This window comes from Stegostoma tigrinum, chromosome 5 (genome assembly GCF_030684315.1).
Source record: "Stegostoma tigrinum isolate sSteTig4 chromosome 5, sSteTig4.hap1, whole genome shotgun sequence".
In the NCBI taxonomy this organism is placed as follows: Eukaryota; Metazoa; Chordata; class Chondrichthyes; order Orectolobiformes; family Stegostomatidae; genus Stegostoma; species Stegostoma tigrinum.
Window position 1 is genome coordinate 92141135 of NC_081358.1, and position 16480 is coordinate 92157614.

Sequence of the window (16480 nt, forward strand, 5' to 3'; positions counted from 1 at the left end):
CTTCCGAAGTGGACCACAATGTTCAGCACCTCTCAACAATCATACTGAAGGCAGTGGTATCATTTAGACCTCATCGATTTCGAGTTTACCAGTTTGTTTGGTTCTGCTTTTGTTTTTATTAAATAAGTGACAATAATCAAACTCAAATTATTACATTTATTGACAAATTAAACATTTCCACATTTAATACAAGAAAGAAATAAACAATTACTAGGACTTAAAAAAGAACATATTCTGGTTAGGTGGATAGAGAGGTAACAAGAAAATATTCTTTTTATTAAAAAAAAAACACAATTTCACAGTGCAAACTGCACTAGTTAACATTTTGGATTCACTAATAAATAGGTATGTACTAAATTAGTAAATAAAATTATATCACTAATTCTACAAGTGTATAAAGTTGACACACTTATTTGGCAAAGTGCTGTATTTATTCTGCAAATTGGATAATGATGCCAGTCAGTTGAATGGCCATAAAATCCCAAATGAGTTAAAATATCTCCAGGCTTTCTCTCATCAATTATCTGGTTCAAATGAATATAAAATATACAAAGTAACTCCACAAACAAATTCCTTCCTGTGCATAGTTGCATTGTTTGTCATATTTACATCATCTGGCTCTTTCATTTCTTCTTCACGTGTAACACAGAACAATTTGCTAATGTATTGAATTTACACTGGAAGGCACATACATAACAAAACCAAACATGAATCCCTGTTCAAATATTCAGAAATCCAAAGCTACAGCTTAATATCATTATTTGTGACATACACTTTCTTGAAGTAACACGTACAAGCTTTGTTCAATTGTTTTTAGGTTTTCTCTATTGTTTTAATCTCATCACAATGAATGTAATTAACTCCCGATGAAACAATGTATAAAGACGTTTTTACAAAAACAAACTAAATCAGTCAAATGTTATCAACCTGTACCACATCAAAAACAGTTAACAGTTTGCTTAGGCTACATTACCTGAAATGTCCAACTACAGAGTTTTCTGTACAGCATAAAACATCTGCAAGCATTTAATCAAATATCCAATTAGAGTTTACAACAATGTTATCAGTGATTAATATCCAAAATAATTGCAAAAGGGAGATATTTTATCACTTTTATTCACCAGTGTTGATGTTTATGCATTTTACAAAGCACTCTCAAATGGTGGACTTCAGTTTTTTGGACAACCCAAGAGGCATTATTGAGGCCTTTTATAATATTTGCTGGACAGCATGGTTTTAAAAGTTCCCTCTATCTGTGCTGAAAACAGTGATGTATGAAAGTAATTGCAACTTTAAAAACAAATCCTGAGCCATGGTTGGATAATTTGCTAATCAATTAAAAATTTTGTTAGATTTTCTTGTTTATTATTGCATGCAAAACCTTAAAAGTTAATTAACTAGAGTGGTTATTTATTTTAATTTTCCAATCTATTTCTTTAAGGTGCTTATCCAGAGTAAATCTTGTTATATAAAAGCTTTCCTAAAAATGGAATAATGGGCAGACATTTGTTTATTACTTGATATGCTCTGCAGTATTAAAAATGAGCTTAAGGAAAATACCCAAATTGGGAAAACGATGCCTCTGCAGCTACCAGAAGCCACACTTACTCAAAACATCACATTTCTCCAAAACAAAATGCAGGAAAGGCTTTAGAAAATGGGACAGAACTATATAATAAAATGGAAAGACTTTATAACCAAGGCAGGTCCATTATTCTGTAAAATATGAAAGCCAGAGTATAGTTAGGGGAAGGTCCTTAAATTAAGTACAGAAGCACTAAGGTATCATTCATCAGCAAAACATGTCAAAGCTGCAGCAAATTTATTCGGGGGAAAACATGGGTAACGTAGAAGTATAACATTTTTAAATATATTCAAACTGCCACCAAGAGGGAAATCATGTATGTAGCCCCAAAATCTTTGATTAGTTATAAACACCGTGGAGCAATGTTAATGCCATCAATCCATTAAATGTCTGTTTCTTAAAAAAATTATGTATGCATTTACATAAGACTTCCTTGCTGTCACATAGATATTTAGAAAAAAAATAGAACGCACTGTCCCTGAGAATCTGTGTTGTGAAATAAGATAAATTTCACTTCACATAACAAATCACATCTGAAAGAATCACCCCATCTCCCAGGCAACATTTGTTACCGATTACGTTGACAGCCTTCATGTTTAATAATATAGCAACACCTTGCACATGTGCACGCAAAAATACAAATACTTTGCACAGACAAAATGGATTTTCATTTGGTGATGGAATTCTTAACAAACAAATTAACCCTACGTAAGAAGAAGATTGCAAGGAGATTCATAGGTTTTAAGAGTAAAATCCTATTATTCTAGCAAGGCATTTGGTGATACTGATTTTAAAGCACCCAGAAAGTAGAATAGAAACCCTAAAATACTCCAAGTGATTAATGATTCCAATTTTGTTAAATACGAAATCCTATTAAAAAAGTTACATGTACATACAGTATTTACAACAAAAACATTGTTTTAAAAATTGAAATTGCAATGAAAATTAGTAATTATACTGGCGCTGGCAAGGTTGGTGTAGAATGTGTCCGTTGTGCTTAGCTTGTCGAGAGTTGCACTCTCTAATAAGGTTTTGGCGGCGAATGTTGTTGCGGTTAATGAGGTGTTTTGCACCATGTTCTTTACCACGTTGAACATGACGAACCTGATTGGCTTGTTCTATGAAACTGCTGTGGGTGGCCAGAGTAGCTGCATAGCAGCGAATATGGTGGCCTGCTCTGCTAGGGGTTTCAGTTCTAGAATGAGAATAGAACATCATTTATGCAACTTGTATTTGTCCAAACTATCATGATAACTCAATAGGCACTTGAATTTAAACTTTACATAAACATAATCCAGACTATTACAAGCGTCATTTTAAATTGTTTACCCTAGTGTATTTGATAAGCGCAGCATTTGTAGTGCTATTGAAACTTACTAATGCTTTAGGCTTCCTCAGTTTATTGCCAACAGCAAAAGCAAACGAGGAGGTTCCCTTGCTACCATAAGCACCAGGACACTGTTTTCAACAACTGCCTCTCACCAGATTACCTGCCCCCTTACCTCCGAAGCAATGGAAACGTTTATTGCACTCGTAACTCTCACCCTTTTGATCACAGTCTAAGTGCCTAGCCCATCTGTACCCCCCAAGCAATTCAGTGTGCCATTCAGTTGGCAGGTCTCATTAATAATTCTGCCCATAGCATGGTACAGGCTACAAGTTTCAAAAATTTTGGACAAATTGGTGCTAATAGAAGGCAGCAATAGAAGGATAGCAAGGAAAGCACTGCCAATGCCAAGTTTGCAGGTTGCAAAGTGTACTTAAGAAATTTAGGGTCTGCAAGACTGAGGCATTGGAGGAGATGGATGCTGCTGCGAAGTAGGAGCACTTGGTAAATGAATATGTGAGATATTGGATGTGCGACTTACTGCTCATCTCAGGATTGTACAGGACATCAAAACTGCAAACTGGGTCTGGCTTAACTTGTAAAACCAGTTATAAAGGGGCATAGAGTCAGAGGCAGGAGAGTGGAATTTCCCAAAAAAAGCTAAAAATGATGGATTTGACTTTGATATCAAATGGCAGGAAGCTGTGATTCATCCATGACCTGATCTTTGGCAGCCCATCTAACAGCACAAAATTATGACGATATGAATGAGGCACAGAATATCAATCAGAAAGAGCAGACCACCAAAAAGAAGTGACAGTGCAAGTCGTACCAGCATTCTGATAGGCCATCGTATTTTATAACGTAGCAACTAAAAAAATCAAATCTAACAGCAATATTTTAGTCAGATATCCGGGTCAAAAGCTTTTTAATACAATGGTGTGGACGTCTTAAACAAAAACAGAAACTCATTAGGTCTGGCAAAATCTGTGTGGAGAAAACATAATTAACACGTAACTCTTCATCAGATTCTGAGATAGCAAGAGCTGCAGATGCTGGAGTCTGAGACAACACAGTATGGAGCTGGAGGATTTTATCTCAGTATGGATATCTTGTAGGCTGCCTGCAAACTCTCTGTAATGTTAATGTTCTTAGAGGTGTTCCAGGTCTGATGAGGAGTTCTCCAGTAGCGTGACGGGGATGCTTTAATCTTCCCTCTACAGGGAAGATGGTGATATTTACCATGGCTGATCTGGTTAATGGCTGCCCACTGCTTGAAAAGGAATTTTGATCCTACTCTGGACTCTTCAATAAAAAGAAACTCATTTGATATTTTCTTCCAGTCTTAGACCGTTTGTCATCAAGGCTGACAGGAAATAACTGAAGGGATTCAGTGATAGTCCAAACAGTGTTTTTGATCTGAGCTGGGTTGGTGTTAGGTTGATCAGGATTGCTCAGCACGTCTTTGCTGATGTAGCAATCAGTCTGTGGAGACAGCACATTAATCAAGCTGTTGTGATAGTATGCTGGATACAATAAGTATATGCTTATATAAACATGTTTAAGTGTTTCGTCATCACAGAAGGTAAGGTTGCATCATGTAATCTAGTTAGTCTCATGCGAATAGAAGCAAGGTATTTCTCAATAACACTGTTCAACTTCTATAACAACTTTTTTCACTACATCTGTATTTGTGCAAAACTCCAAATGAGATAGTATGTATGGGGAAGTAATGTTTTTAAACAGAAACAATATTAGCATGGATGAAAGCATCTCCGTGATAATTTATTACAGTAGAGATCAATGGGCTATCAATTGATCTGAAGCGTGGAAGTCATAGAGTCATCGAGTTGTACAGCACAGAAACAGATTCTTCAGTCAAAGTTGTCCATACAGAACAGATATCCCAAATTAATATGGTCCAATTTTCCAGCATTTGGCCCATATCCCTTTAGACCCGTCCTATTCATATACCCACCCAGATATCTTTTAAATATTATAATTGTAACAGCTTCCACCATTTCCTCTGGCAGTTCATTCTGTATGTGCCTTTTGTTCAGTGTCCTATATCTGATCTTTTGGTTACCACTACATACATGCAAGTGGTGTGCAAATACGAATATGGTTTATTATTCTAAAAAGTAAACTGGTGAAGAGTTTGAAAACCAGTTCATATTTGTACAATGTGCCATACATCATTGTCAGGTCAAAGACTGTCATAGGTTTGAGGTAGCATGAGAAGCCTGCTTCAATATACTTCACTAACATTCTCTGGTCACAACCATTCTGGACATCCTGAAAGATAACTTGTTCCATAAAGATGCTTCATTTGATAATAGGGCTACTCGATGGAATAAATTATTTTTAGAAAAGGTTGGATCATAAGAGCTTAGAGATGGTGACAAACAGCTAAAAGATGAGGATTCAAAAGGTAGTGTGGATGGGGCAAATGGACATAAAGCAGCTGAGACAGTAGAATATGTTGTTCTTATTCTCAGTTCCTGATGTGGAAGGAGGCAGTTTTACCAGACGATTAACCCAAACCTCAGGCAAATCTTCTGAGGGCATGAGTTTGAATCTAATCATGAGGGATGGGGAAATTTGAATTTAATGCAAATCTGGAATAAAAAGCTAGACTTATGGTGATGAATCATTAATGTTAAAAACCCATCTGATTCACTAATGTCCTTCAGGGAAGTGAATCTGCCACTTCACCTGACCCAGCCTTTATAAAGACTCCAGACCCATAGCAATGAGATTGAATCAATTTCCCTCAGAGCAATTACAGACCGGCGATGCCCACATCCCATTAACAAGTTTAACAAAAAAGTAGGTACCATCATGTTTCTCTTCTGATATCTACCCAGTGCCTTATGTTGGAAAGGGTCATCTGATACCTTCCAAAAGTCAAATTATCTGACACTAGTAATGGACCTAACAATGCCCATATTTATATGAGGAGTAGTATAGACCTTGCCTATGATTATACCTCATCAAGAGTCAGAAATTGAGGGTCAATTTAACAGGAAAATCCATTACATTAATTTTATAAGAATTATTAACCAAAGCCAGATATTGCTTTGTTATTCTGATGTATCTTTCATGCACATGTACCTTTTTCTCAACTTGTCAGAAATCTTGCTGATTGAAGATGTGCATTTTCATCATTTTCCATTTTGTGTTTGGCATGGCATAAATTGGCTTTCTTTAATTGCCCCAGAAAATAAAGTGACGCTGAGCTGCCTTCTTGAACCATTGCAGTCCTTAGAGTGTTGGAGGACACGCACAATACTATTAAGGAGGGAGTTCCAGGATTTTGACCCCGCAACATAGTTCCAACTCAGGATGGTGAGTGGCTTGAAGGGGAAGTTGCAGATGATGCTGTTCCCATCTATCTGCTGCCCTTGTCCTTCCAGGTGGTAGGAGTCATGCATTTATGAAGTGTTGATGAAGGAGCTTTGGTGAGTCACTTCAATGCATCTGCTGTCACTGTGCACTGATGCATGGAGGCAGTGAATGTTGAAGGTGGTGGATATTGTACAAATCATCTGAGTTACTTCATCCTGATGGTATCAAACTTTGCAAGTTGTTGCAGCTGCACATATCCAGACAAGTATTCATTCACATTCTTGATTTCTTCTGTAGGTGGTAGATAAGCATAGAGGAAAACAAAAGGGGAATTTTTTGCTGCAGATTTTCAAACCTCTGACTTGCTGTTGTAGCCATAGCATTTACATGATTTGTATATAGTTTAAAGTTTATGAGTGGTAGCCTCCAAGTTGGTGATAGTGGGGGATTCAGTCAAGGTTATGCCATTCAATGAAGGCACATTAGATTCTCTCCTGCTGGAGATAGTCATTCAGGCAACGTTACTAACCCCTATCTCAATCCAAGCCTAGATGTTGTCCACAACTGGTTGCTTAGGGACATCGACTGCTTCAGTATAAGTGTTATCACAAATGGTGCTGAACCTCATGTAATCAACAAACACCCAACTTCTAACCTTACTGAGGAAGATAAATGATGAAGCAGAAGATATTCCTTACGAACTTTTACATGGCATCTTTGGAGTGAGAGAATTGAGTTTCAACAACTACAACCATCTTCCTTTGTGCTAAGTAAGACACCAATCTGCAAACAGTTTTTGCTGAGTCCCATTGATTCTAGCTTAACTTCACAGCTTTGACGCCATACCCCGTCAAATGCCATGTCAATGTCAAAGGCAATCTTTCTCACCTCACCTCACCTCACCTCACCTCTGGGAATTCAACTCGTGTTTGGACCAAAACTGAGGTTGAGGAGAGAGTGTTCTTGGTGGAAGCCAAACTGAGGATGAGTGAACATGTCATTCCTTTGCAAGTGCTGTGTGATACCACTGTCAATAATTTCTTCCATCACTGCAGATTGAGGGGAAACTGACTGGACAAAAGCAGCTTAGCCAGTTACTATCCTGCTTGTGGAGAGGACATACCTTGATAAATTTTCCACATTGTCAAGTAGATGCCACTGTTGAACAGCTTAAGTAGGGGCAGAGCAGGTTCTGGAGTCTTCAGTACTATTTCCGGAATGTTGTTCAGCCCAATAGCCTTTGCAGTATCCAGTGCCTTACCATTTCTTGATATCACGTGGAGGGAAATGAATTGGTTAAAGATGGGCATCTGTGATACTGGAGATCTCCGGAAGAGGACAAGTCCTTCAAACGTTAATCAACCTAACATTACCAGTAAAGTTTATCCAGTTGACAAAAATCAAAATAGTGAGGAGCTGGAGTAACACAGCAAGTAAGGTAGCATCAGGAGCTGGAAAGTCGATGTTTCAGGGCTATGTGATGAGGATGCAAACCTGAAATGTGGACTTACCTGCTGCTCTGATGCTGCCTGACTGGCTCCACAGTACTGACTTTGACTCCAGTATCTGCAATTTTTGCTATCTCTCCATTTATTTGATGAGTTTACCAAGTAGATTTAAATAGATTTTTTTAACAGTTATTTAGTTACATATTTAGGTTTGGAGAATGAGAGGGTTTTGCAGCTGTAGGTTAATTGCAGAAGTGATATTAAAGAAATAAAAGCACTCAAATAGTTTTAAACGAGAATACCAGTCTATTCAAACAAATGATGAAAGTACTGTCTATTTCACCTTCATCTGTGACCATCCAGTGTCTTTCTGACAAACCTCTTCAGGTTCCCTTTAAGACCCCGAGCTAACTGCCTGACATGCCTTAAGAGTTCACTTCCTGAAATTCACACAAGGCTGTATAAAATCCTCTTGCAGAAACTATTACTGTATGTTGGGGCTTCTCAAATATCTGAGGCAGGGACCTGCATACTGCTTCCAGAATGATCACGTCTTGCTGCGAGACAGATAGCAGAAAGGATGATTATTAAGACATAGACGACGGACCAATGGAACAAGCGAGGGAAGACAGAGCAACGTGCCAATAGTAAGGGAAGAATATCCCACTGTCCTGGATAAGTACAGCTCCATCAACACTCCAAAAGCTTGGCATCCTACAGGATTGTTGTGCATCTTCAGTCACTCCACCACCAGCACTCGGTGGCAGCAACATGTACGATCTTCAAAATGCATGATAGTGCTCCCCAGATAGCATCTTCCAATCCATGACCACTTCCATCTTGAAAGTGAAGGGTAGCAGGTGTAAAGAAACACCTCTATGTGCAATACCCCCTCCACACCATGCCCAATTCAAACTGGGGAACATATCACCATTCCTTCAGGGTAATTTGTTTAAAATCTGGAAGCTACCTCTAGCTGCATTGTGGGTAAACATACACCAAGTGGATTGCACTCGTTCTATAAAAGGTATTAACTCTGTCAAATCAGACAGTATTTTTCTAAATATCCACTGGTCACACCCTTTATAATAGATTTGAGTATTTATATTTAGAAGCAAGATTCTAGTATTTCCACACTACTGGAGGTTCAACGTTTTCTCTCACAAACAGTGGAATTACATTTGCAACCTACAGGCACAACTGCAGAATTAATAGAATTTTGAAAGATGATCAGCAATGCATCCACCATTTCTATTGCCATCTTTTTAAACATTCTAGGGTGAGTTTTAAACACTCTTTTGGATCCCAAGGATTCATTACTTTAAGTCCAATTAATTCTTCTGATATATCATGTTTTTTAAAAATAATTCTAATTTCTTTTAATTCCACACCCTAGAATATTAATTATCTCTGGGATACATTTTGTGTCTTCCTCTGAAGACAGTCTCAAAAGTACATAACTAGCTTCTATTTCCTAATATATATTTTCCTGTTTCTGCCATTTGCAAATCTTTTCCATTTTACATGTCTATTTTAATAGGATACAACACACAAAAAACACAAAAAACATACACTCCTTTCAAAACTGCAGCTCAATAGCAATAGTATCTACAATTTACAAGCTGCATTGCAGAAAATCACCAAAATTCTTTAACAACTGAAAGGCAAGGGCAGCCAATACATAGGAACACCAGTCCCTAAAAGGTCCCCTCCAAGCTACACAACATACCAATTTGAAATATATCCTTCAGAGTCACTGGGTCAAAATCCTTGAACTCCCTTCCTAACTACATTGTGGGTCTATTTACAACATGTAGACTGCAGCACTTCAAGATGGCACCATCACCTTCTCAAAGACAACTAGGGACAGGCAATAAAATGCTGACCCAGCCAGAGATGGCAACATTCTATGAGTGAATAAAACAAAACTATTGAAGCTTTCTGAATCCATTTATCTTTTGTTATTTTACATTCTCATTGAATTCCTCTTTGTACATCAATTTCTGGGTTCTCCTTTGCTGAATTCTAAAATTCTCCCAGCCTCAGGCTTACAGCCTTTTTTGGCAACATTACATGCTTCTTCTTTGGATTTAAGGCTTATCTTTAGCTTCCCTCAATAGTCAGGGCACACTCACTTTTCTTGTATTTTTGAAGGAAAATGTTTTGTAAAAACCAAGAATTATTTCACAAGGTACTGACCATTAACTATTTACCACCAAAATACTTCATGTATTTTCCAATCAGCCACAGCCAACTTACTCCTCTTCTACACAAATTGTTACTGTTTAGCTCAAGAACCTAGTTTCAGATCAAACAACATTTCTATTTACACATACCATGGCCACTATTCCCTCAACATTCTTTTACAACCAGATTATCAATTAGCCCTTTCAGATTACAGAATACTACTACTTCCAAAATTATTTTCTGAATCAGCATGTTGAGGAAGCAACAAAGGACTCCCAACTCAGGGCTCAAACACAATCCAGGAATTCATCCTCCACAGCACGGGTACTCATGAGATTTACTCCATCTACTTTTAGATTACTTAAATATTTAATGACCTCTCATGACTCCTACCAACGGCTGCTGCTGCTTGCTACTTCTCATCTCCAACCAAATTCTATTTCCTATTATTTCGATTTGAGATTCTGAAAAGGTTAAACTTCCCTTGTTATTAGCAGTGCACCCCCCCCCACCTCTTTTTACTTTTTGTCAAACCCTCCCAAATGTTGATTTTTTCTTTGATATTTAGTTCCCAGCCTTGGTTATCCTGTAGCCATGTCTCTGTATTGGCAAGTCAATTTTAATTCTACTCGTGCTGTCAATTCACCTACTTTGCTGCGACTGTGCACGTACAGATAGCACTTTTACTCCTACTTTAACATTGCTCTGTAAATTGACCCTGGTTGATTCGAGATTTTGTTTCTGCTATTTTCCACTTTCATTCAGTTCTTCTACACACCATACCAACTTTGTTTTCATTGTATCTGAATTCCCTTTTGGATCCCCATCCCTTTGGCAAGTTATACTAACCCTCTCAACAATTGCCTCATGAGGACATTAGTCTTTGTCTTGTCAAGATGTAACCTGTCCTTGCATTGATTCTAACTGCCCTAGAATGTTTAAAGCCCTCCCTGCTGTTGCCATTTTACTAAGCACAAGTTCATTTGGTCAATCTTCCTAATTTTACACTTACCAACACGTGGTAATGTGAGCAACTTGAGATTATTTCCTTCAAGATTCTGCTTTTGAATCGTTGCTGAGCTCCCCAAATTCTACTTTCAAGACTTTATTCCCCTTTCTACTTATTTCCTTGTTGTCAATGTATGTTGTTATGACTTCTTAGTGTTCATTCTCTTCCAAAAGAATCTTCTGCATCCAGTTTGAGACATCCTCAACCCTGACGCCAGGGAAGCAAAATACTGGCCGGTAGTGACAGCCAGAGCTACAGAAACAGTGTCTATTTCTTCAGGTTTCTAAATCACCTATTATTATTATCCTTCCACTCTCCTGAATTTCCCAAGGAACTGAACTCCCTTACAGCATCAAAAGCTTCGCTCGTTACATTCTTCTGACCATCACCCTCACCAGTATCCAAAATGAAAAAAAAAGGAAGGTCAGCAAGATAAACTCAGTGGACTCCTGCTATACTTGCTTCATTTCACTGGACTGCCGAGGTGACCAGTTACAAATTGTCCCTCTGCTTGCCTGGATTTGATCTGCATTGTACCATTTTGTTAAATGTGCTATCCACAAAGTTCTCAGCTTCATGGAGGCACCTCAATGACTCCAGCCAAAGTTCAAGTTCCGAAGCCCAAGACTGGAAGTTTTCACAGCTGGAAACATTTCCTGCACATGAGGGTCTAGGCCACAAAGTGTCTTTAATTCCTCAACTGGTACAGGATGGACATTCCACATAGCCAAGCTATCTTGCCATGCCTCAAGCATGCTTTCAGACTATTTATATTAAAGTGGAGATAAGAAAACAGAAAATAAAATTATTCAGTCAGTTCCTAGCTCTGTCTCTCCCTATCTCCCTTCCTTGACATCTATTTCCATTTCTGGGGAAACCCCCCACCACACCCCACCCCACCCCACCACACACACACACACACACCCCGATATCCACTGCAAGCCAAACAATCCCACTGTTCAGGTCTAGGCCCAAAACATCAGCTTTTGTGCTCCTAAGATGCTGCTTGGCCTGCTGTGTTCATCCAGCTCCACACTATGTAATCCCACTGTAACCTCGACTATACACCCTCACACCCTACTCCTGTAAGCACACGGTTCCATTCACCAAGATCTGATGATGCCAACTTCAACAAGGGAGCCTGTAAGATTTCCATTTTCTTCCCCAACCAAGGATTGCCCAGCATCGTAGTTGGCAGGGCCCTCAGCTGGGTCCAACCCATCTCCCACGTTTCAGCCCTCACCCCCTCCCTTCCCTCCCACAACAGTGATACAGTCCGCCTGGAACTCACTTGCCATCCCACCAGCATCCTTATCTAGAGGCCATTAGTTGCCATTTCCACCACCTCACACGTTCCTGTCCCCTCCCCTGTCAGCTTTCTGCAAGAACTGTTCCCTTTGGGACATCCTGGTCCTCTCCTCCTTCACTCGTAACAAACCTCAAAGCCCAAGGCACCTTCCCCTGCAACTGCAGAAGGAAGGTGTAACACCTGCCCATTTACTTCCTCCCTCTTCAGTATCCAAGGGCCCAAACATACCTTCCAGATGATGCAGCACTTTACTTGCATGGAGTCCTATAGCACAGATACAGACCCTACAGCCCAAACTGATCTATCCATCCACACTAATCCCTTTTCCCTACGGTTGGCCCATATCCTTCTAAACCTTTCCCAGCCATGATGCCTTTTAAATGTTGTTAATGCACCCACCTCAACAACTCCTGCTGGAAGTTCATTCCATATGCTGCCACCCTCTGCATAAAAAAGTTGCCCTTCAGGTTCTCAGGTATTCTTCCCCCACTTACCTTAAACTGATGCCCTCTAGTCCTCATTTCCCCAGCCCTGGAAAAAAGACTGAGTGCATTCAACTTATCCATTCCTTTCATGATCGTATACACTAAGAATTCCCCCCTTAATCTCCTACATTCTAAAGGAAAGGTCTTAGCTTGTCCAACCTCTCCTTATAAAACTCAGTCCTTGGAGTTCTGGCAACAGCCTTGTAAATTTCTTCTGCGCTCTTTCCAGTTTAATAATGTGCAACCTATAACATGATGACCAAAATTGAACACAATACTCCAAATGTGGCCTCACCAACATCCTCTACTACAGTAATATAACTTGCCAACTTCTATACTCAATACCCTGACTGATGAAGGCCAGTGTGCCAAAAACCTTCCTCACTGCCTTGTCTACCTGGGACTCCACTTTCAGAGAACCGTGCACCTGAACTCCAAGGTCCCTCAGTTCCACTACTCTCCCCAAGGCCCTATCATTCACCATGAAACTCCTGCCTTGATTTGACTTTCCAAAATGCAACACCTCACACTTATCTATATTAAACTCCATTTATCATTTCAGCCCCTTTCCCCAGCTGATCAAGATGCTACTGCAATTTCCAATAATCTTCCTCATTGTCCACAGTACCACCTATTTTAATGCCATCCACAAACTTACTAATCATGCCTTGCACCTTCTCATCCAAATCATTGATACATGTAACAAACAGCAATGGGCCCAGCACCGATCCCCAAGACACACCACTAGTCACAGGCCACCAGTCCAACAAGCATCCTTCCACTATTACTCTCTGCTTCCTACCATCATGCCAATTGTATATCCAATTTGCCACCTGTCCCTGGATTCTATGCAATCTAACCTTCCAGTGTAGCCTACCGTGTGGAACCTTATCAAAGATCTTACTGAAATCCATATGGACTACATCTACTGCCGTGCCCTCAGCCACTATCTTGGTCACTTCAAAGAATTCTAACAAATTTGAGTTTTAGTCTCCCATGCGCAAAACCATGCTTATTCCTCCTAATCAAACCCTGTCTTTCCAAATGCTTGTGCAACTTATCTCAGAATTTTCTCAAGTAACTTAGCTACCATAGGCTTACTGGTCTATAATACCACAATTTCCACGCACCAGGCCTTGTTAACACATAGTCTGCTATTACACACCATCATTAGCCACTAACAACTATTCATTCTCCCAGGCTGACCATTATCCACTCTTGTCTGTCCAACTGTTCTTCTCTCTCTTTTTGGGCTCTATCTCCACCCAGTGTTCACTCCTTACACCCTCTCCTCCCTAAAAACCAACCTTGTACCAGCTATTATCAGTTCTGAGGAAGGAATATAGAACATAGAACATTACAGCACAGTACAGGCCCTTCGGCCCTCCATGTTGTGCCGACCTGTCATACCGATCTCAAGCACATCCATATGCTTATCCAATGACGACTTAAATGTACCTAAAGTTGGCAAATCTACTACCGTTGCAGGCAAAGCATTACATTCCCTTACTACTCTGAGTAAAGAAACCACCTCTGACATCTGTCCTATATCTTTCACCCCTCAATTTAAAGCTGTGCCCCCTCGTGCTCGCCGTCACCATCCTAGGAAAAAGGCTCTCCCTATCCACCCTATCTAACCCTCTGATTATTTTATATGTTTCAATTAAGTCACCTCTCAACCACCTTCTCTCTAATGAAAACAGACTCAAGTCCCTCAGCCTTTCCTCAGAAGACCTTCCCTCCAGACCAGGCAACATCCTAGTAAATCTCCTCTGCACCCTTTCCAAAGCTTCCACATCCTTATAATGCAGTGACCAGAACTGGACGCAATACTCCAAGTGCCAACATTGAACCTGAAACATTAACTCTGATTTCTCTCTGCAGATGCTGCCAGGCTTGCTGAACTTTTCCAGCAATTTCTGTTTTCATTTTGGTTTCTCTCTTTCTGACTCACTGTCTTTCTCTCACTAATTCCTCTAGACCCTGCGAAATTGTTTTTCTATATATATTTGTTTATCTATGTATATTTGTTGATTACTATCTACTGAATATAGGACAACTTCCTTTTATTGCATAAACAGCGCACATGGTTTTGAGGAGTTAATATGACATCATTTTAAGTGTAACAAATAAATATACTGTTCCTATGATTATGTGTACTTGTTCCAATTCAGGAATCTATAAACTCAAAAAACAGCAGTGATTCAATTGGCTTTTTGGTGGAAAATAACTTTAATTCTGGAAATAACTATTTCATAGCTCAGTTTGAACAGATTATACAAGTGTAGCTCACACTGTAGAGGAATAAAAAACAGCTGCAAAAATATCATAGTATTTCCTACACTTAGGAAAAAATAATAAAAAAGAATAGCTGAACCACATGGATCCAATTCTCCCTTTTTGAAAGCTATTTTTTCAAAATTTTAAACAACTTAAAAGAAACTGTTGTTTTGGTTGAATGTGCGCATTGCAAAATTTAAATTAAAATTAAAAATCAAACCAAATTTTTTTTGGCAAGTTGTTTACCAAGAAACGTTTTGTTCTGACATTGTGCAGCAGTCAACGCTACCTGCAAATTGCTTGCAGCAAGTTAAACATTTCTTTTGTATTTCATGCAAAGTTGAAAGTTAAATATTATTTTTGTCTTAATTTGTCAAGTAGCCAGTTTTACCATTCTTCAAATACATTCAATCTGATCAGGACCCCATTTTAAGAGTTCCCTACTCTTCAAAAAACTTTCTAACAGCAGTGTTGTAAGTTTAAGATTTTCATTTTAGCAATGAAAAAACAAAAAGACGAATAGATTCAATTACATATTCTTAGCAGGCAGGTTCCTACATTAAAATACCACTAAATTTAAAACCAGGTCACTAACATTACTGCAAATGTATTGTTTCAAGTAGCAACACACGCAAACTTTCTTTAAAGGACATAGGTGTTATTGGCGAGGTAAAGCCACCATAGTCTCGCACTCCATCGCAAGTTGGCTGCACAGCCAACTGAGCAAACCTACCTTCTATAGTAAGCATTAATTGTCTATCCTTAAATTGTACTCAAGATGATTACTAAGTCATTGCAGAAGTCACATATGGTGAGGTTTCCTTCCCCAAGGATAATTGTGAATCTTTAAAATAATCCAATGACTTCATGGTCACTACTGATATTAGCTCCTTATTTCACGTTTATTTAATTGAATTTGAATCCCCCAAGTTGCCGTGGTGGGATTTGAGTTCGGTCATACAGAGCATTGGTGAGATGGCATCTAGCGCACTATATACAGTATCGGTCATCATACTTATGGAAAGATGTTAATGTTTTGGAAGCAGGTCAGAGAAGACTTACTAACCTAATACCTGAAACAAGTGGATTGCTTTATGACAAAAGGCTTGACAGGTTGGGACTTTGGAGTTTAGAATCAAAGTGATTTAACTGAAACATGTAAGTTCCTGAGGGGATTTGACCGAGTGGATGGTGCCTCTTTGTAAGAATCCAGAACTAAAGATCATAGTTTAAAAATAAGCAGGCACCCATTTAAAACACAGATGAGGAAACATTTTTTTCTCTCAAAGAGTTGAGAGTCTTTGACATTCATTTCCTGATAATGCAGTGGCAGTCTTTAAATGTTTAAAGGCAGCGGTGGATAGATTCTTGGTTATCAAGGGGTGAAAAATTATCAGGGCCATTGCACCAATGTAGAGTTGAGATTAAAAGAAGATCGGCCATGACTGTATTGAATAACAGAACAGGCTCAATGGGCAGAGTGGTCTGCTCTATTGTTTTGT

At 39.0% G+C, this 16480-nt stretch overlaps 1 protein-coding gene across 2 annotated transcripts in view; it reads right to left on the bottom strand.

Moving 5' to 3' along the window:
• Positions 1–216: 216 nt before the first annotated feature.
• Positions 217–16480, bottom strand: part of tp53inp1 (tumor protein p53 inducible nuclear protein 1) — a 36121-nt gene continuing 19857 nt past the window's right edge. For both annotated transcript variants that reach the window (XM_048529845.2, XM_048529843.2), the window contains exon 4: positions 217–2780. In XM_048529845.2, coding sequence (XP_048385802.1) covers positions 2531–2780 — 250 coding nt within the window. In that variant the 3' untranslated portion in view covers positions 217–2530. The remainder of the gene's footprint in view (positions 2781–16480) is intronic.